Raw genomic sequence first — 24,433 nt, forward strand, 5'->3', positions numbered from 1 at the left:
TCGGGAGACAGGTTCAGGTTCAGGTTGGTGACGGTGTCCCCCCCCTATTGACATTGACCCGAACGAGGATCAGAAAAAGAAAATTCCCCCGCTGGTCAGTGGTCAGTGGTCAGTGGTCAGTAGTCAGTGGCTAACAATCGATGCCTATCCCTGCTGCTTGCTTACTAGGATGCAGTCAGTATCTCGTTAGCGCCGGCGACGGGCAAGTTCTCGACCTCCCCCTTCGGATGACTGATCCATTCTGATCCATGGGTGACTTGCCCCGACGGGTAAGGTGCGGGTGTGCCTGGCACTCTCTGGTGGCTGAGTTGACCTGCACCAATAGTAAGTCACTGGTGGAGTGCACGGATCATCTGCACGCCCCGTCCATCCTCTCTCTTTCCCCCGTTTTGACCAAATCTGGTTTAGCTCACGTGGTACAGCAGGGAAAAACTCAGGTAAGGTACGGAGGTTCTTCCCCTGGTATCTGCTGCTGCACTCGGAGGTCGGAGCAGAGCTGTGTACCTGCGTCTGCTATCTGCAGGACGACCATCAACAGGGAAATACGACAGAGAAGAAGAAAAAGCAGCGCAGGTTGCGCTCCATGGACATTCTGTCGATCCTGGGATTATTTCCCCGTATTATCATGGATTGTTCTTAGTCGCAACATGTTCTCGATCGCAACTCATGTTCGTAGCTAGTCGCCTTGATTTAATTGATTTAATATATTTTTCGTGATCGGGTTGGGGAATGGAACCCAGATGGAAGACAAGACGGCCAGACTAAGAACCGATGGAAACCGTCCCAAGACCCAAAACAGCGAGGGGGGGGGAGCCAGCAGCACGAGTACCGAACTGGAACCTCTATCGTTTTCTCCACCCGAAACTAGCGCTGTCATGTGTGAAGGTCCAATCATCCACAATGAAAAGGTGGGCAGAAAAGTTGCCGCTGGCACGGGCGGAGACCAACCCCAAGACAGGTCGCCGAGCTCGGTCGTGTAAAAGGCACACCTACGTAGTTGTTTTATTAACAGACTGTGCCTTTTCATAAGTGGTTCGGTATTAGAATCTTCGGCAGCACGGCTGTCTCCGAAAGACCTTGGGAGGTGAGCGACCTCTCATGCACCAAGTGTATACCTTAGTTATAGTTACACTGTGTAGGATCAGTGAGATCATGACATGGTTTTTGATCGAGGACACTCGAAGGGGTGGACAAGAGCTTGGAGCCCGAAGGCATCTTCACTCGAGCGAATGGAGTTACCCTTGTTAGCGAGCTGTAACTGGGCCATCAACTAGTTAAGTAACTCCGTTCCGAGGATTACCAAAGATCATGGATTTTCTCGGTTCTCCCCTGATCCAGACATTCACCGCCCACGGTTTCAGCGGTCGAGCTAGCAGAAGACGGCTGTCCCTGTCCCTGTGTGACGCTGAGGCTGGGATGGAAGGGAACAATCGAAGGAAGGAACCATGTCCATGCACCGGCCAGACTTTCGGCAGACCAGAAAGACTCGTCAGTAACTCCGTACGATCTGGTCAGTAATCCATTTTTTTTTTTGCTTGGCCTCGTCACTGTTTCTTGTTTCCATCCACCGCGCCCGGGATACTCCATCGCGCAGAGAGCGCTCTTGATTCGGCAATCTCGCGACAATGCTCCACTACCCGGAACCCTTGGGGGGAGCTTGTCGATATCGGGCGCTTCTGCAATGTCCGCCCGGTCACTGGAACAGTCCAGCTCACGTTGCTGCTTCGGATCATGAGGGACCCTACGTCAGTAGTGGACTCGACCGGACCATGTTCCTTCGACGGGAATGCACTCTCGCTGGGCTCGGTGCAGCTGCTACCAAAAGCAGGGACTTCCGGACGTTGGGGGAGCAGCGCATCTGGCGCTATTTATGGTGGACGATATTCAGTCAATCTTCTACCGTTCAGACCACCAGACCCAGAAAAAAGACTGGCTGAGCCAATAGGAACTTCTTCCAGCCACAGGTGCCTTGCTTGACAGCAGCAGCAGCAGCAGTAGCGGTAAATGCTGGCTGGTGGTGGTGGACGGAGGATGTCCCGAGAAGGACCTTACTTAGCCACGAAGTATCTGATACGAGGAATACTAAAGTTCAAAGTCGAGAGAGTACCTACCGGTACTACCTACAGTATACGCCGGCCGAGATGGGAGAAGCGTCTTTTTCTGATTGGTGGAGACATCGATTGCACAGGATGAAGAACGATCGGGCAGCCAGTTGCAGATGCAGTGGTGCAAAATGCAACTGGATGCAGGGGCTAAAACAAGGCGGTGGGCATTGGTTCTGTAACAACCTGGTCTTGCTTCAGGAAACGCCATGTGAAGGTCTGTAACGTCCCCAATGTTTTACCGGCCGGCGGCGGCACAAGGCGACGGACAACTGGAATCAACATTTATGATACAAGGCAGGACCAGAGTCATAGGGAGAAAAAGAATAAATAAGGGTGATCAATACCAGCGTCCATGATGTCTATAACAGACTCATGCTATGATCAAGATAGTATTGGTTTCTACGGGATACTGAATACTTTACCAATCGATAAGTATACTCTCACTGCTACTTGCTCCTCCGACTGGCTCTTCAAGTGATACTGGTATTCCTGTAGAGCCAACAGGGTCTGGGGGATAATAGACAATCCAACTGCAAAAAAACAACCAAGGGAGATAGAAACAGAAGAAGACAGAGAGCAAAAAAAACAAAAGAAAAAAGAAAAAAAAAGGGAAAGCCGGAAAAAGAAAGGAGAGCAGAAAAAAAAGAAAAGAAAAGAAAAGCGAAGAGAAGGGGAAGCAAAAGGCCAGCCCCACGGAGACAGTCAGGAACAGCCGGTGCCAAAACAGCCCAGCGCCAACTACTGACTCGCTAACCGTTTCGGGAACTCCCCCATCCCATCTCCTGACTGACTGACGGTCGCTCCAGTCCCGTCGCCCTCAACCCGCTTGCCCAGCCCGTTCTCCTCTCCTCCTGCCTGCCTTACTTACTCCTACTCCTTCTCCCTCCACCCGTTTGTCTTCTTCCTTTACTCTCTCTCCTTCTCTTCTTCTCTTCCTTACCGGCCATCTTCATTCCCTTCCCTTCTTTTCCCTCCCCCCCCCCAACCCCATTCACTCGTTTCTTGTTGTTTTTACTTCAATTCCATTCTTTCAATTATCACTATCCGCTCGCTTCAGTCGATCGTTTCACTCTTTCACGATCCCTCGATCAAATCTCCTTGTCTTCGCTTACCTTGAGCCGAGATCTCTCAACCAGTATCCGCAACATCACATCTCGGTTTCTTCGCCAATTGAGATTCGATCACGGACCTATATACTTCTGTCTCTGGTTAACGAAGTCATCGATTCTTTTCGCCTCAAGCTGCCTAGGTCAGCTGTTTACATTCATCCCGCTTCTTGACTATATCAACCCCCAAATCGACGCTTCCGCGACGCGCGCTTTTGTCCCGCCCTCCCCCCCAAAGCTTTGTGTCTTCGAGTTCACCCCGTGTCTCACAGCCAAAGCGCTTCCATTCGTTTGATCTCAACACGATTCTCTCGCGCTTGACGCTGCTACAGAGAGACCGATATCTCATCTCCATTTGACTGTCGACCGGATCGTCACCAAAATTCAACCCCTCCCTACACACACACACACACTTCGGAGCATCTGTTTCCACTTTGGTCGTATCTCCTTTTTCTCGTCGTACTACCTTACAATCTCGCTCAATCCCTGCAAACATGTCTTCGACAGACACTTCTGACCCTGCCACCACCCCATGCTCTGCCACCACAGCAGTAGCTACGGCAACTTCGTCTCCCTCGGAAACCTCCACTCCATCTCCCGCCATGTCCAATGCTACTACTACCACGACTGCTCCCGCCGCACGCCGTCCTCAAAGGAAGAGTACATTGACGCAGCAACAGAAGAACAACAAACGCCAGCGCGCGACCCAGGACCAATTGGTCACACTCGAAGTCGAGTTCAACAAAAACCCTACCCCTACCGCTGCCACTCGTGAAAGAATCGCCCAAGATATCAACATGACCGAGCGGTCCGTTCAGATCTGGTTTCAAAACAGGTTTGTGGTTTCTTCGCGCACATCTGAAGTGAAATACTGACCGCGCCGATGCAGACGCGCTAAGATCAAGATGCTTGCGAAGAAGAGCATAGAAACCGGCGAAGGATGCGATTCAATCCCCGAATCAATGCGCCAATATCTAGCAATGCAATTTGATCCCAGCAAGCCTGGTGCAAGAGACCCTTTTGGCCGGACAGGAGGCTACGGAACCAATGGGGCCTACCCTAATGAGCCGACCCCCTCTGGCAAAGTTGGTACGTTTGTCGAGCACTGGTGCAGCTGTGACATCAAGACTGACTGGCAATAGTTATTCATCACTTCACATGCCGTTCCTTAACTATCGGCAGCTGGCGCCGCATTGGGCAAAACGCAATGGACCTCGTTGTATTCTATTCCCCGGAGAAAGCATGCATGACTTACTATATCAACAACGATTCTGCCGGATACAAGATCGAATACCCCTTTGCCTACATCAAGAACATCACCTTGGAGTCTGGTGACCAGACCCCCGGACCAAATGGCGCCCCTTCGCGGACTGGCGGTCTAGTGGTGGAACTCAATCGACCTCCACTGTTCTACATGGATTCATCCAATTCTGGTGGCTTTTATCAGTGCGGTGACTTCACAGAAGACCAGCAAGCAAGCCAAATTCTGGTTCACCATCTCGGAGGCCACCCGAAGGTTCTTAGCGTCCAGCTCGCCAAACTCGTTTCCCTGGAGTCATTCCAAAATCGCCTGGCATACAATAACTTTGCTATGAATCCGCCCATGTCGCCCCCCTTCATTCAACGTCCTGCCTCCCAACCCAACCAATTCGCGCAAGCTTACCTGAATGTGTTTCCCGAGACCCCCACCCACCTGAGCGTTCAGGCGGTCCGTGGTCACAAGCGGCAACGGAGTCGTTCGGTTCCGGTAGCCGTCGACTTCTCTGCAATGCAGCCGCCGCTTGCCCAGTACAACTTCTCTCAAGCCCCTGCGCATTTTGGCCAGCCAGACACAGGGATCTTTGCCCCTATTCCACAATCGACTCATCCGCTGGCCCTGAATCTGCGTATTGATACATCTGCCGCCTACGGGTTTGATCCCCGAACCCACCCCATGTCGGCTACAACTACCGCCTCTCCGTCTGATTTCGCCAGCCCGGGACTTTTCAGTACCGGTGCAGGTGGTGATTCAACCCCCGTTGCTACCAACATAGGAACTCAATTCACCTTACCATTTGTCACGCCTGCTGTTGACTCAACAGTGGCACATCAGACGGCGTCCTATCCTAGTCTTGGTCATGCCGACCCTATGATTGCCAACCATTCACCACCACTCTCCAACATCTCGCACACATCGCAAGATATGTATGGTCTGAATAATGAGCACCAAACAAGTTACTCGGATGAGGGGATGGGGATGAATGGAATGTATGCCAAGCACAACATGACATTTGGTGTTCCTCAATCCATGGGGCTTGAAAGCAGCGCTTTTGATCTGCCCATGCAGTCGATATCTGGACACACCTCCCCCGGTGTCCAGGGGGAATTCCAGAGTCTGACACTCGAGAGTGTGGATCCTAACGCAATGGCGCCCGGCTCCTGAGTCCGGCTGTACGATTTTGGTAAACAAACTTTGGCGCTTGGGTTTATCCTTTGCCGTCTTCTTCTGGTCGGCATTCGAATCCATGAGTCTGGCTCAACCCTACCCGGATGGTGTCACTCATACCTCAACACACCTCGATTGACCCCTTCAGCAGGGTAAACGAATGCCTTTCAAACTTCTTTCTGAGACCTGAAGTCGAACAAGTTCGATGAGACGGATTCAATATTTCTTACATTGTGTCCTCAGCGTGTCTTTTTCTGTCTTTTTATTCTTCTGTGGGGCTGGTCCTGAGCGTTACACAGCGCCTTTTCTTTCCTTCTCGATCGCACTTGGATGCGCTTTTTTGATACTTCTTCACTGCCCCTGACCATTTTTTTCTTTTTATTCTCTTTTCTTCTCACCTCCGGTCAGGGGTGTTTAACGTGGTTATGCCAGAAAGTCGGACTAAGACGGCGACAGTTGGTTTATCTTCTATTTGTTTCTTGGGTTGGCGGGTTAGGACATGTTTGCATATTCCTTTTGTGACGGTTATTTGGTGCCTTGAGTGAGGTGATCCTGTCCGATTATTATCTACCATCTCTCTTCCAGCGCGAGGCTGAGACAAACTTCGCCGGGGTATTTAGAGTTCGAGTGATATTGAAGACCATTCCTCAGGGACCACCTGATCATGATAACTCAGTCTTCCATGTAGAGGTTATGTAAATTGATTTGTCCCAATCCAAAGGCTATTATGCTGGGTATCGAACTCCACCGTATCCAAGTTTACACCTAGTGAACGCAGCAAACTCATCTATCTCAAATATAATACAGCACACAAAATCCAGTCTCCCATTCCAGGATTCCTTTTCCACGAAAACCCAGGAACTCATTGAGCAAACCCCTTGGGCACGGGCGCCTTCAACCCCCGGTTGACCCGAAGATACCGCTCCACCCACATCTCCATGCGCTCCAACACATTCGCCCCCTCCCGCTGTCCCCCTGCATCGATCCCATCCCGACACCACACACTCCACGCCCCCATCTCCCGCGCCATCAGCACATCCGTCCCCAACCGATCGCCCACGACCGCGACCTCATCCGCGCGCACCACGACCCCGCGCTCCCGGAACCAGGCCAGCACCTCCGCGCCGCAGAACGGCTTCTTGGCCACCGCGCCCCCGGGCGGCAGCCGGAACACGGGGATGGCGAGGTCGGCCAGCTGCGCCTCCAGGCGCCGGACCTCGTCGTCGTAGCGCGGGTGGCTCCCCGCGCGGTTCGAGACGATCAGGATCGAGTCCGGCGCCGTCGTCTGGTTGAAGGGCGAGGTCGGCGAGGTGCGCAGCGCCGTCAGCTTGGCCAGGATGTCCGGGGGAAAGGTCGTCGTGCGCGCTGGGCAGAGGGTGTTGTCTTTGTCGAGGATGAGGGCGCGGATTTGGATTTGGGGCGGCGGTTTTTCGAGGGGCGTGCTGGTGCTGGTGCTCTTGGCTAGGGAGGCGGAGATGGCGGGGCCGAGTTGTTCGGGGAGCTGGGTGATGGTTGGAATGGTGAGGTGCGGGAGCATGTGCGAGGGGTTTTTGAGGAGGGTCGTCACGGCCAGGTTGAAGGCGCGGAGGTTGGTGTTTGGGGGGTTCATTTGTGTGAGTCTGTGGGGTTTTTTGTAGAATTGGGGTTGGTGGTGGTGCTTTTGCTAGCTGCTAGCTGTGGAGCTTAGCTGTGAAGCTCTTTTTTTTTTTTTTTTTTTGCGAAGGAACCAATTTCGGAGGGAGGGTTGGATGGGTGGGTATTGGGTATTGGTTATAGGTTCTTTTGCGTATTGAGAGTGCTAGTGGGGTAGTTGGTTTGTGATGATTGTTTGGGATTAGTTATTAGGTTGCGATGGCATTAAGTCAATTCATGTGCAGTCACCGACGAGTATGGTGTAAATGCGCGGATGGATAAAAATACTGGCTGGCCCTCAGCCCGCAGAGCCGCAAAACTCTCCGCCCGCCGAGTCGAGCGGGTGTGGTTGCTAACTTGCTGCTCTCCCAGTCAAATATCGCCGGTTTTGTCCTTTGCAACCAACCACCTCCCCTCCATCGTCGCAGGACCAATCGCACCCAATCTCTACCTTCGACCTCTATCTAACAGACAGACTCCCTCCCGGGTGATCGTTTAGTGCTCTTTTCTCCCCGCCTCCTGCTTCTCTTCTCTCCAACCAGACATCACAATGGGCAAGTTGACCAGCACGATCGGTATCCCGATCAAGCTCCTGAACGAGGCGCAGGTGGGTGGTTCTGTCCTTCAACTAGCTGGGATGCATGGATTCCGCAAAGTGCCTGAGCTAAATCACATCTAGGGCCACGTTGTCACTCTCGAAATCACGTCCGGTGTCGTGTATCGCGGAAAACTTCTGGAGGGTGCGTCCCATCCTCGTGACTCCCCTCGATCTGCCTCCCTCTCACGAACCAACAAACCTGAAAGACATCGTCGCTGACTTTCTCACCTCTACTATAGCCGAGGATAACATGAACGTGCAACTGAAGGATATCACGGTTACCGCCCGCGACGGTCGCGTGTCACACTTGGATCAGGTCTACATCCGGGGAAGCCATGTCAAGTTCTTCATTGTGCCGGACATGCTGAGGTTGGTTCCCTTTTCGGATCTTTCTCGGAGCATTGACTGAATTGAATGTTCTAGAAACGCCCCCATGTTCCGCTCACGAGGCCAGCGCGGCCGCGGTGTCGGTCTGGCTCGTGGTAAGGCCACTGTGCAGAGAGCTCGGGGCCAGCGACGAGGCTAAGGGGATTTGTTTGATTGATGATGATGGGGATGGGAGGTGGATAATCATTGACGTTGGTCGGCGTTTGTTTCTTTTCTTTCTGCTATGGACTCTGCAAATCTTGGATCTGGGTCGGTCGGTCGGGGGGGTGATTTTCCCATTGAATCGAATATACTACACGAAATCGAATGACGATTGGCCCTTGTTCTGGAGGAAATGGGTTCCCGGTACTAAAAATCCGTCGGAATTATCGTATACGTCCTGTAGGGGAGAGGGGATAGGGATGGTTTTTGGGAGCCACCGTCCGCGCGTGGGTTCGATACAAAGCTACGTACGAGTACTTTGGACGGAGTGGGGATGGGCAGCGCGAATCGATTGCAGCGCTGCCAGAAATGCTCGTAAACGACATTATTGTGGTCCATGGAAATACGAAACGGAAGTGCAGAGAGGGAATACGAAGGAAGGCGACTGAGCTTCCGCGCGCTGGCTGTCTTTTGTTCTCCTCGGCCTGCCTCCCCGCACCCGCACCAGCAGCAACTTTAAGCATCACCAACTTTTTCTTTCGGGGTCTCTCTCCTCCACAATCTTCAGCGAACGAAGCTCACCAAACCCAACCAGGAACACCACCTCCAACCTCAACATGGACTACGACAACCCCTCCACCGCCACGAGAAACATCATCCGCAATCCGCGCCGGCTTCTCATCCTGTCGCCCAGCTCGCATTCCACGACCATCATCCCCCCTCTCCTCCACACTCTCACCGGCGCACCGGTCACCGAGCCACCATGCACATCTACAACAGCCCTCTCCTCAACCACAACCCTCGTCGCCTCCTCCGCCGCCTCAACCGTCACCGCAGCCTCATCAACACCCGCCCCGCCGACGACGACCACCAGTTTCGCCGGCTACACCACCCACCCGCCTCTCCCCATCCAGAACCGCTACTACACAGCCGACATCCCCATCTGGGTTGACGAGATCCCCCTCTCATCAGCAGCAGTGCCATCGCCACCATCACCATCCACAACCCCCTCCCCCGCGCAATGGAAGACGGAATTCTCTGGCCCCGACGCCCAAGTCGTCCGCGACGCCGTCGGCGCAGTGATGATCTGCGTCCGCAATCCGGTGGACCATCGGCATCACCATCACCATCACCATGACCCTTCATCATTTCTGCCGGGTTCGGCATCAACCCTGGGGACTACTACGATTCCCACCACCGCCTCCGAGTCCGAAGCGGCAGAAGATCGGGCGGATGTACGCGGATTGAAGGAGTTCATCCACGCTATCGGGGAGGTGCGGGGCTTGATTGAGGAGGAGAGGGGGGGCATGGGTGTTGGGGAGGTGCCCGGGTTGTTGGTTTTGGTGGATGCTTCATCATCGTCATTTCCTGCTGGCGCTGGCGCTGCGAAGGAGAAGATGAGGGGTAATGGTGGTGGTGGTGGTGAGGTGCATGGACTCGATGGTGAGCTGGATGATCATCTTGATGTTGAGATCGATGAGCCGTTCTCCGTGGACTGGTGGGAGGATCAATTGTGTGAGATGGGGTTGATGGGGTGGGAGGTTGTGCGGTGGTGCCCCAGGGGGAGTGGGGAGGAGGATGAGGATGCGGGGAGGAATCGATATGGAGGTTTGTGGTTTCCTTCCTTCTTTTCCCGTCTCGTCTACGGAGTACTCTGCGGGGCTTGGGATTTTTTTGCTCAGGGCTGACTTGTTTTCTGTCTTGTTTAGAACTGCAAGGCATGCGTCGGGTTAAGGAGGTGTTGGAAACGCATGACTGGAGTGCCGCGGAGGAGGAGACCGAGGGGTTGGCGATGGGACTCGGTAATGACGGCGACGGCGACGACGAGGACGACCTGGAGACACAGCTACTCGGGCTGGACGACGAGGACGACGGGGCGGCCGGGTTCGATTCCGAGGTGAATGAGTTGGAGCGCGAGATGGTCGGTCTGCGCATGGCGATCGAGCGCGGCAGCGACGATTACTTCGTCGAGGAGGATGAGGCGGACGAGGAGCTGCGGGTGGATGCGGTGGAGGCGCTGCTGCTGCGGATGCGAGCGATCAAAGGTACGTAAATTTCATTAACTTCCTGTGCCATTCCTGGCTAACCGGATAATCAGATATGAGCGACGGGTTACCCAAAACGGAACGGAAGCGATTCGCTGCCAAAGCGGTGCGCGATATCATGAAGGACTTATAGCACATACACCATACTCCGTATATATGATATGATATGGCATGGCATGAGAGGATGTGGTCAAAGTTTCCTACATATACAGTACTGTACATATGATATCTATTCATGAAACCTTAACGTACACATCCCATAACAGTCAACGCCACACACACCGTAGGTACCGCTACTTTTGCACAACAGTACAGCGCGGCGCAGCGCGGCGTAGCCTTATTATCGTGATACTGCTTGATACATGCAGTGTCTCCTACTCCGTACTCCGTCCTCGGTACGGAGTACTCTCCGGCAAATCTCGGTCACGTCGCTCGCTCGCCCCCCGAAATGGCCCACCCCAACCCAGCGCCCAGCAGAGCACGCCCGCGGACCCATCATTTCTTCTTCAACGCCTTGCGTCTCTGAGCAATCATATGCGTGTAGAGAATATACGAGCCTGTATGTTTCCCGCAAATCCATAATTAGCATCACCCATTCCTCTCCCCCGGGGAAGCCCAAAAGCAAGGGCAAAAAAAAAAACATACCAGGCACATAAACCCCCAGCACGACCACCAAAAACCACCAATACACGGGGCTCACCGCGGCCGCGGGCTTCAACGCCTGCACCACCATCACACACTCACTGCTAATGCCCAACGGATACAGCACGTAGAAGGTGTTGTAGCGCAGCCACGCCCACCACGCCGGCACCCCGAGCCCGGAGACCTGGCACACGAAGAACCCATACCGGATGCACTCGGTGATGCCCCAGGCGCTGAGGCAGCCCAGAAACGCGTAGTCGCCCGTCTGCGCGCCCGCCACGGTGGCGGTCGCAGGGGCAGGGGCCCCGACAATCCCGCCCTGGAAGGGGTACATGATCCCCCAGACCAGGAGGATGCGGCTGGCGACCTGCATCGCGGTGGTGGTGACGGGCGCGCGCACGAGGCCTGCCAGGCTGTGGAGGATCTCGAGCAGGGCGAGCGATTGCGTGGCCTGCAGGAGCGGGTAGACTTTGTGGAAGATGAGGGGTAGTGGCGTGCCCGTCGCGAGGAGGGTGAGGCCCTGGAGGGTGCAGGTGGCCCACAGGGTGAAGTTGAGGGCGTTGTAGAGGATGAGGTAGGGTTTGGTGAGTGGGGATGGTCGAGAGGTTGTGGCCGCCCTGGTTGGGGGCTTGGTGGTCGCGCTGGTTGACATCTTTTTTTGATTCCTTTTCTTTTAAAGAAAAAAAAAAGTGAATTGGTGGCTGTGATGGTGTTCTGATGCTGGTGAGAAGCTATGTTAGAAGGAGCTGTACGGGGAGGAAGCGGTTTGTGTTTGGAGTGAGATGTGTAATTGGAACGGAATGAGGAACTGACATTCAATTCCAGAGAAGTCAACGCTCAGGTAGGGAATCGGACGGCCGGAGTAAGTAGATCGGTGGCCTCCAGGGTGCTGACTGCTGACGTTGAACAGAGGGCTGACTGGAGGTCTGCGATGAAACCCCGTTAGGTTCTACTGTAGACTGCCAGGAAGAAAGATTTAACAATAGATCTGTTGATCTGTTGGGAGCGTTGAGCCGAGGTCGGGTTAGGCAATCACGTAATCACCCTCCCCCGGATTTTCCAATCCAGACTGATGGAACCCTTGGATCTCAATCAGTCTACAAAACAACCAGACAAGCGTAACGCTTGACGCAAGGCAGATGCTACAAGCATGTTCTCTACATCCAACCCCGTACCAAATTCTCCTGGTAGCATAACCTCATATAAAGTGCATTTTTTTTTATAAAATTGGTGACATGAATAAAAACTGAGCATGCTTGCACGTTTTCCCTTCAGGCATGGATGGGTCTTTGCGAACCGCCTTCCAGCTGCTCTCCATATTCCGATCATAACCAAAAACTGAAAAAATAAAAATAAAAACAAATTCTTCTTATAACAGACACTCAAACATACTCGCTAATCAAGGACTCCAGATGCAACCTGCAGCGCGTAATGGGAGAACTAGCCTCCTGCATCAGTCGCAACGTAGCTGTATCCGTCATCCGCTGCTAAACAGTTTCGTGACCGTACAATATCATGACATTCGTGATCCTCATCATCGCTATTGCAAAAATTGTGCGAGAAAGGTATACCACTGAGAAGGAAAGGGTGGGATTAAAGCAAGGGCAAATGCTTCAGGTCGTCTCCCCTGGTGGGGAAAAGACAAACAACAAAGAAGGAAAAAAGCATCATGATGACAACGGCGGGAAAGTACGAACGAACAGAGCGATGCGATCGCTAATTGCTGTGCTGTGAGTTTCATAATCATCAATGCCGGCATATATCATCGTTTCGTATCGTGTCTTCCGTCATTTTCAGAGCCGTAACACGTCATCTAATTCGCACGAATCACAAGTTTTGAAACAAATTTGTTCGACAAACAATCGAAGTCGTTGCGGTTGAACTTGGTACTGGACCGGCCACGAAGATAGCTCTCTGTTGTTGGACGTTAGTCAACCAGCCAGACGAATGAGCGCAAGAAGAACATACCAAACTGAGTCACGTGCTGGCGGACCTCAGTCATCGTCGTACACACATCAGGGTTCGAGTGAAGCAGGTGGTGGTGTTTCGTGGTTTCCCAGTCCGTAAAGGCGGGAAGCTTCTGTGAGATCGCCTGGAATAGGCCAACAATGACGCCAACAGGGGTGGTCTCCATATCGTTGCAGAATTTCTCCACTGCAGCAGGTTCCTAGGCAGGGGGTTAGTTGATGGTTCCACCACATTCAAGTTCAAAACTACTCACTGGAGTACGGTAGTGGCAGTCAAATTGCATTTCCTCCCAGACTGCGAGAAGGATCGAGGCCAGGATGAAGATGGTGGGCCAGTTCTTCAACTTGTCGCCGCTGTAGACGCTAGAGTAGAGGCTTGATAGCTCCTCCAGCACATCCTTCTGCAACTCGCGCCACATATTTGCCATGGCACACTTGATTTGGAAATTGATCATGACCGGGGCCATCGTCTTGCCCTTAAACCTAGATGTTGATGAATCGATCTTTCCAGGCATGCATTGCTCCTCACCCAGACCTTCAACCATAGTCACGTGGAGCGTTAGGTTGTAGGCAATGATGAGTTTCAAGGCCTTGCGAATGACCGGCAGCTTCGTGCGGTAATAGTAGCGGAAAGCGGTCTTCAGCATCTGTGTCAAGAAAGGCGTGCCCTCGAAGTAGTCGTCGACAAACTTCTCAAAGGTACCGTTACCATCGATGTGGCGATCGAGATATTCGGAAAGCATAGCGTGGGAGATACCCTCCATTCCAGCAGACAATTTGGCAGTTTCAACCTCGAACTGAGTAGGCTCTCGGTGCATGCTCTCGACCCAATCAACGCTGAAGCATTGCTCGTCACGCACATACACCTCACGAGCGTTGATCGGGAGAATCTGACCATAACCGTGAGTGATGAAGAGGGTTGTCTCGTGTTCTGAGAAACCCTTGATGTTCCCCACCGAGAATCCAAGGGAGATGTGGCGCTCATAGTCTGCTTTCCAGTCCTTCATGAAGTACCCGATCTCCTTGATGTCAATGCGGGTGCACGGAACCTGCCACAGACGAGCATGCGACGGTTGACAACCGGCGCAAGGTTCACCTTTGTCACACTGGTAGTAAACAAGTCAGCAAGCACAAACCATACTCGTTGAGTTTGCGTTGAGCCCTTACAGTCTTCTTGAGGAACTTGCAACGCAGGCAAGCTCTCAGCTTCCGTATTTCGCTGGCCTGCTTCCGCTGGTCGGGCTTGAGCGGACCCTTGCGCTTGCCGATTCGCTTCTCGGTGGTCTCCGGCTTTCCATTCTGCGTTTGCTTCCGGACCTTAGTCTCGGCGGTCTTCGCAGCAATCGGGCTCTTGCGAGAAGGCTTTCTGCTCGGGGGTGAAGCAGAAGATGACTGCGAGGCGGCCGATCGAGGAGAGGTCGGCTTCTTCGAAGGCACCGGAACGGGCCGCACGATGTTCACAGGGCTGACTGCCGTGGGCGAGACTGAACCGTGCGAAGTGTGGTCGTAGGACACACGCCGGGTCAGGCTGTTGTTGAAAGCCGCATCGAAGTTGGTGTCAGAGCCAGGAGAGTTGATGGGATTGGTGATCTCAACAAAACTGCCGTAAGACGTTGAGTAGGAAGATTCTGACAAGCTTCTGTCGTGTAGCGTCTGCGTAGGATTGATGAAGAATTGATCTGGATAGGTGAACTCGTGAGGGCGCCGGGTCTCGATGGTGTTCCAACCGTTGTCGCTGCTCGAACTGGTCAGAGACCGGACCTCTAGATAGGTGTCGGTGGGTGAGCTGCTCTCAAGCAGATTGTGCGGCGCCGCATAGGAGGTCATATCCGGAAGACCATGGGGGGCCGCGAAACCCATGAGGTCGGCCTGGAAGTCTTGATAGGGAAATGGCACCATCTCCACTGGTGCGGACAGCGACAAGTAGGGCCCATCCAACAGGCTCGTGCTCATATGGTCATGGGTTGGGGGCATCAGATCCACGGGCGAAGAGTGGAGGGGCATGCCATAGCTGGCGGTAGCGTACTGAGGGGCGGACGACGCTTCCTCTTGAGTGTACTGAAGGTGGGGTTGCAAGTGCTGCCCGTGGAATTGCCAGTCGACGATCAAGTTAGGGTCGGGGACTACCGACTGATCATAGGCGTGACCGCTGGTTTGTAAGGGCGAGATATCTCGCGATCCATCGGGTCTCTGAGAGGGCTGGTGATCCACTGCCACGGGCCATGGCGTCGCCTGGAGATAGTTCCTAGAGTCGTAGTCTAGGCCAATGAAGCCGTCACTGGATAAATCGACGTTGGACATCGTGACAGCTGAGACTATTTACCAAGATAGAGAGGGAATAAAGGAAAGGAGGGCATCAAACAGATTTCGTTAAGAGGGAGACTTTTATCCCAAGAAGCAATGGAAAGAAAGAGTAAGGAAAACCGGAACAAGCAAGAGGATAAGGGAAAGGAAACGTGAAGAAGAGGAGAACGAGGTGACAGGAGACCGAGCGATAGACGGAGGGGAGAAGAGGGGATGAATGGATGAATGGATGAATGGAGAAAGCAAGACACACAGATAGTAGTTAAGATAGAGACACAAGAAGAGACACACACACGCGCACACACACACACACACACACACACAGAGAGAGAGAGAGAGAGGAAGACACACACAAACAGTTGTGGGTGGTACAAAAAACAAATAAGAAAGAGAAGAAAGAAAAGGAAGTGGATGATGGAATGGAACAGCAAAAGCAGCAGCAGCAGCAAGCAAGCAGCAGCTGGGCGAGATGAGCCTGAGGAAGAGAAGAGCCCAGAATCAGAATCCGGGGGATGCAAAAGACAATCAAATGAGCCAGAGTAAAAGAAGGCGAAGACGGGCGGGCGGATAGCATGAGGCCATGGCTTTTTGAGAAATTAGAGAATTACTGATAATAGTCTAGTCAATTTTACCAGGCTACTCAGAAGGGACTAAACAGGTGGGGATGGGATGGGATGGAAAGCCGTGGTGGTGATTGAAAGGGAAAAGCAGTGGGAAGTGGAACTAAGCAGCACTAAACAGCAAGTGAAGCACACACACAGACACACGTCCCCAGCAAAAGAGAGGGGACTCAAAGCAGCGGTGAGGCGGGAGTTGCGAGAGTTGCGAAGTGTTGCGAAGAGTTGCGAAGAGTTGCAAGAAGTTGCATCGGCCGGAGAATACGCTAGGGAGTCCTGGGAAGGAGGCTTCATCCCCAACTCGGTTAGTCGGAGTAATTACCACGTCCCTCTGCTTGCTTCGACAAATCCATACCTTTCTTTTAATTTTTGTTTTTACTCATACATTTTTTCCGCACTTGCCTTTTTATCATTTCCCTTGTTTTTTTTTTTTTTCTTTCTCCCTCTTTTCCATCTAAAATATTACCTTCTCTAGAATGGAAAATGTCGGAAGATGATGACGATGTTTGACACCACGTCCCATCTCCCGTCGTCTCAATTGGCGTGCTCATTATTGCTCACGCCGGCTACGATGACCCTGAAGGGCCTAGTCCCCCCCCCTAACCCACTCTCTACACTTACATACTTTCTCGTTACTTACATACAGTAGTCGGCTTTTCAAGACTGACTGGGTACGGAGTAGACCCTCTCCCGATCAACAAAAGCAAGAAAAATTCAGTTTGATCCGGTTCGGCATCACCGTAGATTCGCTCGATTGACGAGTCTCATGATTATCCTTCCCAATCGCCTCTGGGCAAGCGAAACCTTAGACGATCTTGCAAAAGCATTGCCGGTAGGGCATGGAAAAGCACAAGACGCTAGTCTGATTGATGGGGGAAAGGGCAGTACTAGTCGAACACAGACATGCACCGGCTGCATTTGTATCTCGTTGGCGCACCACTTCCGACGAAAATCACAGTTACTTGATTTGCCCACCTGACAATTGGTTGCGTTCAGGGTCGCACTAATAGATAAAGAAAGGGCTTGATATCCAAATATCTAGGTACGGTAGCGGTACCCAGCACCATTACTACTACTGCTACTACTGCTACTACCACTACCTATATCACCTTCATCTGCAAGTGGAAGTTCATCAACAATGATGGATGGATGACCAGGACTCTGGAGGCTCAAAAACTAATGACCACGGTACGAGACGGAATTTTCCGTAGGCGAGACACGGGAGCAACATTCGGGACAGGAAGATCAGTGGAAACCGGCCAGATCGGTTGGGAGGGGCCTCTATTGACTAAGGCAACACGATTATTGGCATGATGGAGCAGCAGCTCCGATCTTGCTCGGTCGGTCGTGGCAATAGGTACCTAGTAGTACTCAGATGGGCCGTTGTTCGGAATTGGCCCCGCAGCCACTTACCTAGTACTAGACTAGAAGACAGGGCACAGGCGCACTCCGCGCCGCCTGTTCAAACTCAGCCACCTCGCCGGATGTATGTATGTGCTGGATGTATGTAACTTACTGTACTACGTATTTTCCATCGATGATTCCATAGCAGGTGGTTTCATGAAAAGGACATAAAAAGGTCCGTGAAATTTGTAGTAGGCCCTGCAGCGCAACACAATCTATGACTGGAATCAGCTACCTACTGAAAAACACTGCCTACTGCCTGAATGGGCATATCAATACTCAGCACTTTCCCAGGACCTGGTCATAGTACATTAGTCCTCACCTAGTCCCGGAGCTAGGTAGATCATGGCCATCATCCAATGATACCCATCGGTCCTGGTCAATCAATGGTGCACACATGTTGGCTCCGTTGCCAACAAGGTGGCTGACTGTACATGAGCTCCAATCAACACGACCATCTGATAGCATTTCAACTCTCATTAGCGGCTAGGGATTTCGAGAGCACGGAACAGAGAAAGAAGTCTTCTCTGCATCGGTCCGCTAGTGAGGATAATGAAAGATCATGATGAAGCCCGTAATGATGACAATAATAATAATAATAATAATAATAATAATAATGACTATGGCAGTCGCGATCTCCTCCTACCGTCTCCCCATCAAACCCCATCGGAAGCTTTAACATATGATAATTATTGCGCACAACCGTTAGGCATATGCGATCTCGCGCTGCGTTGGTACGATCTGCCTACTGTTACTGTAATGTACATCTCTGTGCTGTCAGGATTTTGCTCGACGCTTCACGCTGGGTATGTATTTCTCCATCGCTTTCTGGCTGCCTTCGGCCCATTCTAGCACAAGAAATCAAGGAAGAGAATTCCATAGCCGCCAGCACATGTAATAGCTCATTTCGGCGTCGATTCGAAGCGCCAGAATGACCTATCCAAAATTCATTCTCAACAAAAAACTTGTAAGACCAGAGCAGGGCACTGTCAACGCCAGCAGCATTCACGGGACCGTGTGCGCAAAAGTCAAAACGGTCTTGGCCGAAGCCCTGGGACTAGTCATGTATGTCTATTTCACTAGAACTCGACCTACAGAGTCTCTCCCTACAGCAGGTGGTACCGAGCCAGGCGTAAGGAAACGCTCTGCATATAGGCGGGTATGGAGGAAAGACAAGGCCCGTGGGCTCCACTGCCGGGGGGGGGGGGGGGGGGCGGAAGGGGACGCTCGACAAATCGATATGCCGGCTATGAAACAGTCAGTCTCATTGAATTTTTGACTCGCAGCTTTGCCACGCCAGCCTGGCTTCACGCAAGAACGTCTCCAACGCGGTGTCGCTTTCGGCAGCCAGCGAATTTTCTAGCGATGCGCCGCCGATTGACGGCGATGGGCGCTTAAAAAGGCAACCCATTGAGTTTTATAATTAGCACATCCACACAACCTTAGCTCGGACTTGGTGCTGTTAGGCTAAATCCAGAAGAAGGATGACGATGGATTTCCTAGTCAGATGGTCAGTGCTTGAGGGCCTTGGGGGATTAGTACTCCGTACGGAGTAGTTAGTGGTTAGTAGTTATCGGCAGAAGTCGAGACAGCAGCGATCGATCAACTTTAAATCCTATCCGAGTCAATCCCCAAGCAGACGACCGAATCGAATGCTCTTGATCGGTTGGTTCCAGTATACCTGCCAGCCAGATGACTTTCAAGCACTTTCAAGCATGAGAGATGGGCCCAATCGCGGCTGTAACTGTGAGCCTCCATCAGATTGGTTAAGATATGATGGATGGTCTTCGTATTGTACTCGAGTAAGTTATTTGCCGGCAGGGGATCAATTCAAAGTAGTAAGTTAGCTACATGTAGGATTAAGAATCAGGCCGAAATGCTCGCTAGCCTCTCTCGGTCAACCGAAACGAAGATCCATTCCACATCCGCGATGGCTGGAAGACATGGAACGAAAAGATAGGGGTGAGCGGAACGTGTCAGTTGAGTCAGTGACTCAGTGGTCTCGACAGTGATATCATATTATCTCTGCCCAGCCCTGAGCTCGATCGAATGAAAGAAAACCGATGACTCCAAGTAATCTACGCCAGAAGGGAGGCAAGAAGGAAACGAATCCAACAAAGAAGATGTAAAGAGCTGAACTGCGCACTTGGCTTGTTTCCGCAACTTGACCCAAACTGGGGCCTGAGGGGTCAATCCCGCCAGCCATGGCAACCCCACCACCACCTGACCAGAAAAGAACAATGGTTTTCCTGAATGGCGATGTCAGAGCTCATCCATTGGCAAGGGAAAAGAACAATTCAAAAGCTATCAGGAGCTGGATCAATTACCCTTTTACTATTTGAGACAAAGAATTAGAAACTTAGAGATATAAGTCCCCAAACCGGCCTGGTCAAGCTAGCTTCCCATGCCGATCGTGATCGCGGCTTCAGGGAGACAGCGGCGCAAAGTTCGTTTTACTACCGCCAACCAAGCACCGAAGCCAGGAAACACGCAAAACCACCCCATCCGGCCTAAGGTCTCATCAAGTGGTCGTTCATCTGCTGCGTCTACAACGACTTCTACTGACCATCAGTCATTGCCGAGACCCAACGACGAAATGTGCGAACCACAAGTGCAACCCGGTGTGCCAGATCTCTTCACCACGCCGCCTCTGCTCTTAGATGCTTTGGTGACGGAAACTTCCGAGGTCCAAGCGGAGACGGTCAACAAATGTCTACCTTTCTTGAAGGGCATTCACAGCACCCAGAATGGCCCTTTCAGCCGGTTTGGCGTGCCCGCCCTCACGAGGGATGAGCATGTAGCCTATTTGTTCGACTCCTTAGAGGACTACCCAGAGGGGTTCGTTGCCATGGATGCCAGTCGGCCCTGGCTAGTCTACTGGGCCCTGGCAGCTTTGAGCCTTCTAGGTGAGGATATCAGTAGAGTCCGCGAACGGTGAGTAGAAAACCTGTGCCCCTTATCTCCAGTCCTGTTTTGGGCCCGTGTGCTTTGTTGCAGATGCCGGATGGACCTTGGCCGAGTCCGGGGCAGATCCGGTGCCCAATAGATCGAGCGCCTACTGAGACTCATCGTTCTTGCTTTAGTGTTGTCAAATCATTCATACCCATGCAAAACCCGACGGGTGGATTTGGAGGTGGCCATGGCCAATTGTCCCACTGCGCTTCGAGCTATGCTGCTGTGCTTTCCCTTGCGATGATCGGAGGCGAAGAGGCATACAACCTAATTGATAGGGAGAAGATGTGCGTTGTCGAGCTCATACCCCCCTACTTGGCCACTGGTGTATGCTGCTGACCTCGACTCAGGTGGAGATGGCTTGGAAGACTGAAGCAGCCCGATGGGGGCTTTAGAGTCTGCGAAGGTGGGGAAGAAGATGTGCGGTAAAAAGCCCCTCACGACCTAGATCTCTTCTTTTGCGTACATCCCATGCCGTACTGACTGCCAGCTCAGCGGCGCTTACTGCGCGATGGTCATCATATCACTACTAGATTTGCCACTTATCCTACCCCCGGAAGCCGAAGCCAGACGACATGGTCTGGAGACGTTCGATAGTGGCCTCTCTGCATATCTTTCTCGATGTCAGTGCTTTTTTCCCCTGAGCTGACTGCGTTAGGCTGATCCCGATTTCTAGGTCAAACATTCGAAGGTGGGATTTCCGGAAGTCCCGGGTCGGAGGCACATGGCGCCTATGCATTCTGTGCTTTGGCCTGTCTGTGCATCCTGGGCCAGCCTGAAGTGACCGTGGCGAGGTGAGTAGCGTTTGCTTCTCGCTCCTCTTCACTCTGAGTGCGGCTAATGGTGACAGGTGCATGGATGTCCCTCTTCTCCTGTCCTGGCTCTCTGCTCGACAGTATGCCCCTGAAGGCGGCTTTTCGGGGAGAACCAATAAGCTGGTTGACGGATGCTACAGCCACTGGGTTGGATCTTGCTGGCCATTGATCCAATCCGCGCTCGACGGAACTCAACCGGCTGCAGGGCCCAAACAGAGCTCTGTGGGCAACCTCTACAGTCGGGAAGGCTTGACCCGATATATTCTTGGGTGTTGTCAGGCCAAGTTCGGGGGTCTTCGTGATAAGCCTGGAAAGTATGATTTACCTCCGGAAAGTGTTGTCAATGGCGCCTCTGCTGACTGAGAGACGTGAAGACATGTAGATTCGTATCATACCTGCTATGCCCTTGCGGGTCTAAGCACTACACAGCATCACCACTATCATACAACTCGCAGTGTCTCCAGCAAGGACGCGTCAGCTTTCTCATGGCAATACACTTCTCCAGTCACTTCTGACGGCGATTCAGCTGATGTGAATGTGTTTGACGAGAACGACAAGGTTGCAGCTCTTCATCCGCTTTACGTGATTCCTCATGCGGCTGCGGAGGGAATGCGCCTGTGGTGTGAAAGGCAACCAGTAAATGTGAATTAGCCAGCCTGGGACTTGGGAACATTTTTGGTTAATCGAGTGGGGAGATGGGCGCGAGTGACTGTCAGATAGTTGGAGTGAATCTCACTTGTACAGTACAGTACAGCTACCTTATACATGCACGTAAGAGTCAGCTTAAGATTAAGGGATCTGTGTGACCACCGAGGTAAATTGGGGGGGGGAGGGGGATGGATGTATCCAGAAGGAGGTGCCCTTGAGCAGCCACGCGGGCTGACAGACGAAAATGAAATGGCAGTGAGGATTGATTGAGGGTCGCACGAACTGTTTTGGTCACCTTGACAAGGACTCGACTTCAGTTTTCTGTACCACCTGAGCTGCCCTGCAGCACTGCTTTTCTCTATGTGCAGACGGTCCATCTAGTTCATTCTAGCTTTTCTGGGCGTTGTCCAGACCAGCCCCTCTCTACCCCTCCATTACTCATCGTCCTCCGTTGATGAGAGCCGCCTTCCTCTTTCCACTTCCCCCTGGCTAATTTGTAGTTTGAGCGCCAACAGGAAGAGAAAAGAAGACAAAGACAACTACTCCCAGGAGCTTGGGCTCCAAAGACAGCCAGCAGACACCCCTCGAAGATGCAACTCAAACGGAGCAAAGCATTCTTTACTCGCAGATCGCAGAATTGCAACGCCCGGGGCAGCCAGCGGGCGACTTACACCATGCACAGACAGACCTGCTGCAGCCCGCCTATCCGTCATATCAAAAGGAGGGGGGAAAGATGGGGGCCCGCTCAAGAAGGAGGGGAGGGGGGCGGGCAAAAGGTCAGTTAGAATCAATCTCTCCGGGGTGGCGCTGAATAAGAAGGAATCTGCTCATGTTACTCTGCAAGGTTGACCTCCCTCTCTTTGCCCCTCGTGTCAAAGTGGCATGGATTCCTTCTCCCCTCCCCCGGCGCACGAAGCGTCATTGCCAACTCATCAGTGCATCCGCAATGCCTACCTGTCAGTCAACGGCTCCAATGGAGGAGAAAGTGGGCTGGACCAATCCGATGCTGCTCTCCTGTGTGGCCAATCTACGGAGTAGATCCTATCCGGAATCTAGTCACGCAGCAGTTGATACATCGAAAGTGGTGTGCTCCTTGACTCCCTTCGATGATGATGATGATGATGTTGTTGTTGTTATTGTTGTTGTCGTTCAATCCCACTCCTGGACAGCGGGGTTCAGTCGTATCTGCTATCAGGGTTACTCTGGATTGGCTCCGGGAGAGCGGTCAACTTACACTAAGCGGGCTACAGAATTCGGATCGTTTACCGAGTCGTTAAGAATCGTGATCGTCTACTAGTATTGACCCGGGCGAAGAAGGGGAGGGGGAGCCCCAAAAAGGGCCCGCTATTCAGTCCAATCATGGGCTTCAGTGTTGTTTCCTCCACCAGCAGCCAGCGATCATCCATCCATCCCCCTTCTTTCCCCCCTCTCCATGTACAATGGAATCACGGCTTCCTTCTGAATATTCTATTGCCAGGATTCATCTGCGCGACATGAACCCCTTGTTCTGAAGCATCATTCTGCATTAGCTGGATTCCACCGCACCTCCTTTCTCGTGGGTTCTTTCTCCCGTCCTTCCATTACCTTCGTGATGATTTACTCGACCGGGCCACAATTGTGGATTCACAATGCGGGGTTCAAGGGGCCATCGCTCTCACCCGAAATCAAAGATGCGAATATGCTATGGGGAGGAACCTTGCTCTATAACCCAAGGAAAACATCGTGACCCTAAACACAAAGGGGGAGAGGAAAGGAGCCGCGCTTACTACAGCAATGGACCACTCTAAGGTATGCCCAGAGAAACCAGTCCATATTCTGCAGCAGAATAGATGAAGGCCGAGACGACCGATTTGCTCGGGCGTTCAAAATTCTGAACAACATCTCCATCGTAGCCGCCTAGATCGGCGGCGAATTACACGGTGGCCGATGGGCCAGGACGTCCTGAATCTTTTCACTTTGGTCCACTGGTGAAAAGTCATGCCAGCACATCAGCGCTTGCCATATTCTGTTCTCCGAGCAGAACGGCAACGCAACGGGCAAAGCTAGTGTGAGGTCTAAGACAATTCTCAAAGGCATGGCATTCGTCTGCTGCTTTTCCCCTCGGTCAACCTGGTGGGGAATGGTCCAATTGAACCAGTTGCGAGCCACTTCCTTTATTTTAATTCTATTCACCTTACCGGATTTTTGTTATTTTGGACAAAATCTTGCCTTTTTCTAAGAAGCTTTTTTTTCGGTTTTGCCTCCTTTCTATCCATTGTGGCCGTTCCTCGACGACTTTTTCTGGTCTCTCTATCTGAGAGAGACTATGCAATAAATAATAATGATTAAAAGCTTTGAGGGCTGCTCCAGATGCCCCACCTCTTTCTTTGTGCGAATACCTGGGCGGTCATGGAAGATATCCCCCTCGACTCGCTTTTCTTTTCCCCCCTCTTGCTTTCCCCAAGTGTAGGGCACGCTGTGTTTGCCTCGTTCCTGGCCGCTAGTTTTATTTTCCCTTGCGACTTTCGTCCTTTGGTTTGAATTGGTCTCTTCATTCTCTTCGCTGGGCTTTTCTTGACCCAATCTTCTCACACCTGGTGACGGGCCTCGCTGCTGGCTATTAAGAGATATAGCAAGTCACATTGGCCGTTCGATGAAGACCGTGG

The 24,433-nt window shown here is 52.3% G+C and overlaps 9 protein-coding genes across 9 annotated transcripts; 5 read left to right on the top strand and 4 right to left on the bottom strand.

Moving 5' to 3' along the window:
- Window positions 1-3,545: 3,545 nt before the first annotated feature.
- BO95DRAFT_8147 (homeobox domain-containing protein) lies at window positions 3,546-5,800 on the top strand. The gene is made up of 3 exons (XM_025592239.1): window positions 3,546-4,046; window positions 4,101-4,300; window positions 4,354-5,800. Exons 1-3 carry the CDS (start codon window positions 3,706-3,708, stop codon window positions 5,631-5,633), a joined length of 1,821 nt encoding a protein of 606 aa, XP_025448121.1. The 5' UTR covers window positions 3,546-3,705; the 3' UTR covers window positions 5,634-5,800.
- A 698-nt stretch (window positions 5,801-6,498) lies between these two features.
- On the bottom strand, window positions 6,499-7,250 carry BO95DRAFT_402772 (phosphatidylglycerophosphatase; the record flags this gene model as incomplete). The annotated part of the gene is made up of 1 exon (XM_025583899.1): window positions 6,499-7,250. The coding sequence occupies exon 1, from the start codon at window positions 7,243-7,245 to the stop codon at window positions 6,499-6,501; it is 747 nt and encodes a 248-aa protein (XP_025448122.1). The 5' UTR covers window positions 7,246-7,250.
- Window positions 7,251-7,624: 374 nt separating this feature from the next.
- On the top strand, window positions 7,625-8,604 carry BO95DRAFT_437771 (putative small nuclear ribonucleoprotein SmD3). The gene is made up of 4 exons (XM_025585357.1): window positions 7,625-7,875; window positions 7,948-8,008; window positions 8,106-8,235; window positions 8,290-8,604. The coding sequence occupies exons 1-4, from the start codon at window positions 7,819-7,821 to the stop codon at window positions 8,390-8,392; spliced, it is 351 nt and encodes a 116-aa protein (XP_025448123.1). The 5' UTR covers window positions 7,625-7,818; the 3' UTR covers window positions 8,393-8,604.
- A 309-nt stretch (window positions 8,605-8,913) lies between these two features.
- On the top strand, window positions 8,914-10,677 carry BO95DRAFT_437773 (adaptin-binding domain-containing protein). The gene is made up of 3 exons (XM_025585358.1): window positions 8,914-10,002; window positions 10,104-10,439; window positions 10,493-10,677. The coding sequence occupies exons 1-3, from the start codon at window positions 9,012-9,014 to the stop codon at window positions 10,570-10,572; spliced, it is 1,407 nt and encodes a 468-aa protein (XP_025448124.1). The 5' UTR covers window positions 8,914-9,011; the 3' UTR covers window positions 10,573-10,677.
- Window positions 10,628-12,034, bottom strand: BO95DRAFT_437774 (protein tyrosine phosphatase-like domain-containing protein). Its single transcript, XM_025585359.1, has 3 exons — window positions 11,895-12,034; window positions 11,085-11,801; window positions 10,628-10,996 (listed from the first exon to the last, which is right to left on the bottom strand). Exons 2-3 carry the CDS (start codon window positions 11,731-11,733, stop codon window positions 10,935-10,937), a joined length of 711 nt encoding a protein of 236 aa, XP_025448125.1. The 5' UTR covers window positions 11,734-11,801; window positions 11,895-12,034; the 3' UTR covers window positions 10,628-10,934.
- Window positions 12,035-12,652: 618 nt separating this feature from the next.
- BO95DRAFT_8209 (Zn(II)2Cys6 transcription factor domain-containing protein) lies at window positions 12,653-15,463 on the bottom strand. Its single transcript, XM_025592249.1, has 4 exons — window positions 14,216-15,463; window positions 13,303-14,154; window positions 13,050-13,248; window positions 12,653-12,995 (listed from the first exon to the last, which is right to left on the bottom strand). The coding sequence occupies exons 1-4, from the start codon at window positions 15,347-15,349 to the stop codon at window positions 12,895-12,897; spliced, it is 2,286 nt and encodes a 761-aa protein (XP_025448126.1). The 5' UTR covers window positions 15,350-15,463; the 3' UTR covers window positions 12,653-12,894.
- BO95DRAFT_8236 (uncharacterized protein) lies at window positions 15,464-15,949 on the top strand. Its single transcript, XM_025592251.1, has one exon. It carries the CDS (start codon window positions 15,578-15,580, stop codon window positions 15,893-15,895), a length of 318 nt encoding a protein of 105 aa, XP_025448127.1. The 5' UTR covers window positions 15,464-15,577; the 3' UTR covers window positions 15,896-15,949.
- BO95DRAFT_8207 (uncharacterized protein) lies at window positions 15,949-16,329 on the bottom strand. Its single transcript, XM_025592248.1, has one exon. The coding sequence runs from the start codon at window positions 16,261-16,263 to the stop codon at window positions 16,003-16,005; it is 261 nt and encodes an 86-aa protein (XP_025448128.1). The 5' UTR covers window positions 16,264-16,329; the 3' UTR covers window positions 15,949-16,002.
- Window positions 16,330-19,416: 3,087 nt separating this feature from the next.
- On the top strand, window positions 19,417-22,046 carry BO95DRAFT_469842 (CAAX farnesyltransferase subunit beta RAM1). The gene is made up of 7 exons (XM_025589474.1): window positions 19,417-20,307; window positions 20,457-20,612; window positions 20,676-20,750; window positions 20,821-20,948; window positions 21,002-21,119; window positions 21,176-21,454; window positions 21,515-22,046. Exons 1-7 carry the CDS (start codon window positions 19,778-19,780, stop codon window positions 21,789-21,791), a joined length of 1,563 nt encoding a protein of 520 aa, XP_025448129.1. The 5' UTR covers window positions 19,417-19,777; the 3' UTR covers window positions 21,792-22,046.
- Window positions 22,047-24,433: the final 2,387 nt, after the last annotated feature.

Source organism: Aspergillus brunneoviolaceus (assembly GCF_003184695.1).
Source record: "Aspergillus brunneoviolaceus CBS 621.78 unplaced genomic scaffold BO95scaffold_1, whole genome shotgun sequence".
NCBI lineage: Eukaryota > Fungi > Ascomycota > Eurotiomycetes > Eurotiales > Aspergillaceae > Aspergillus > Aspergillus brunneoviolaceus.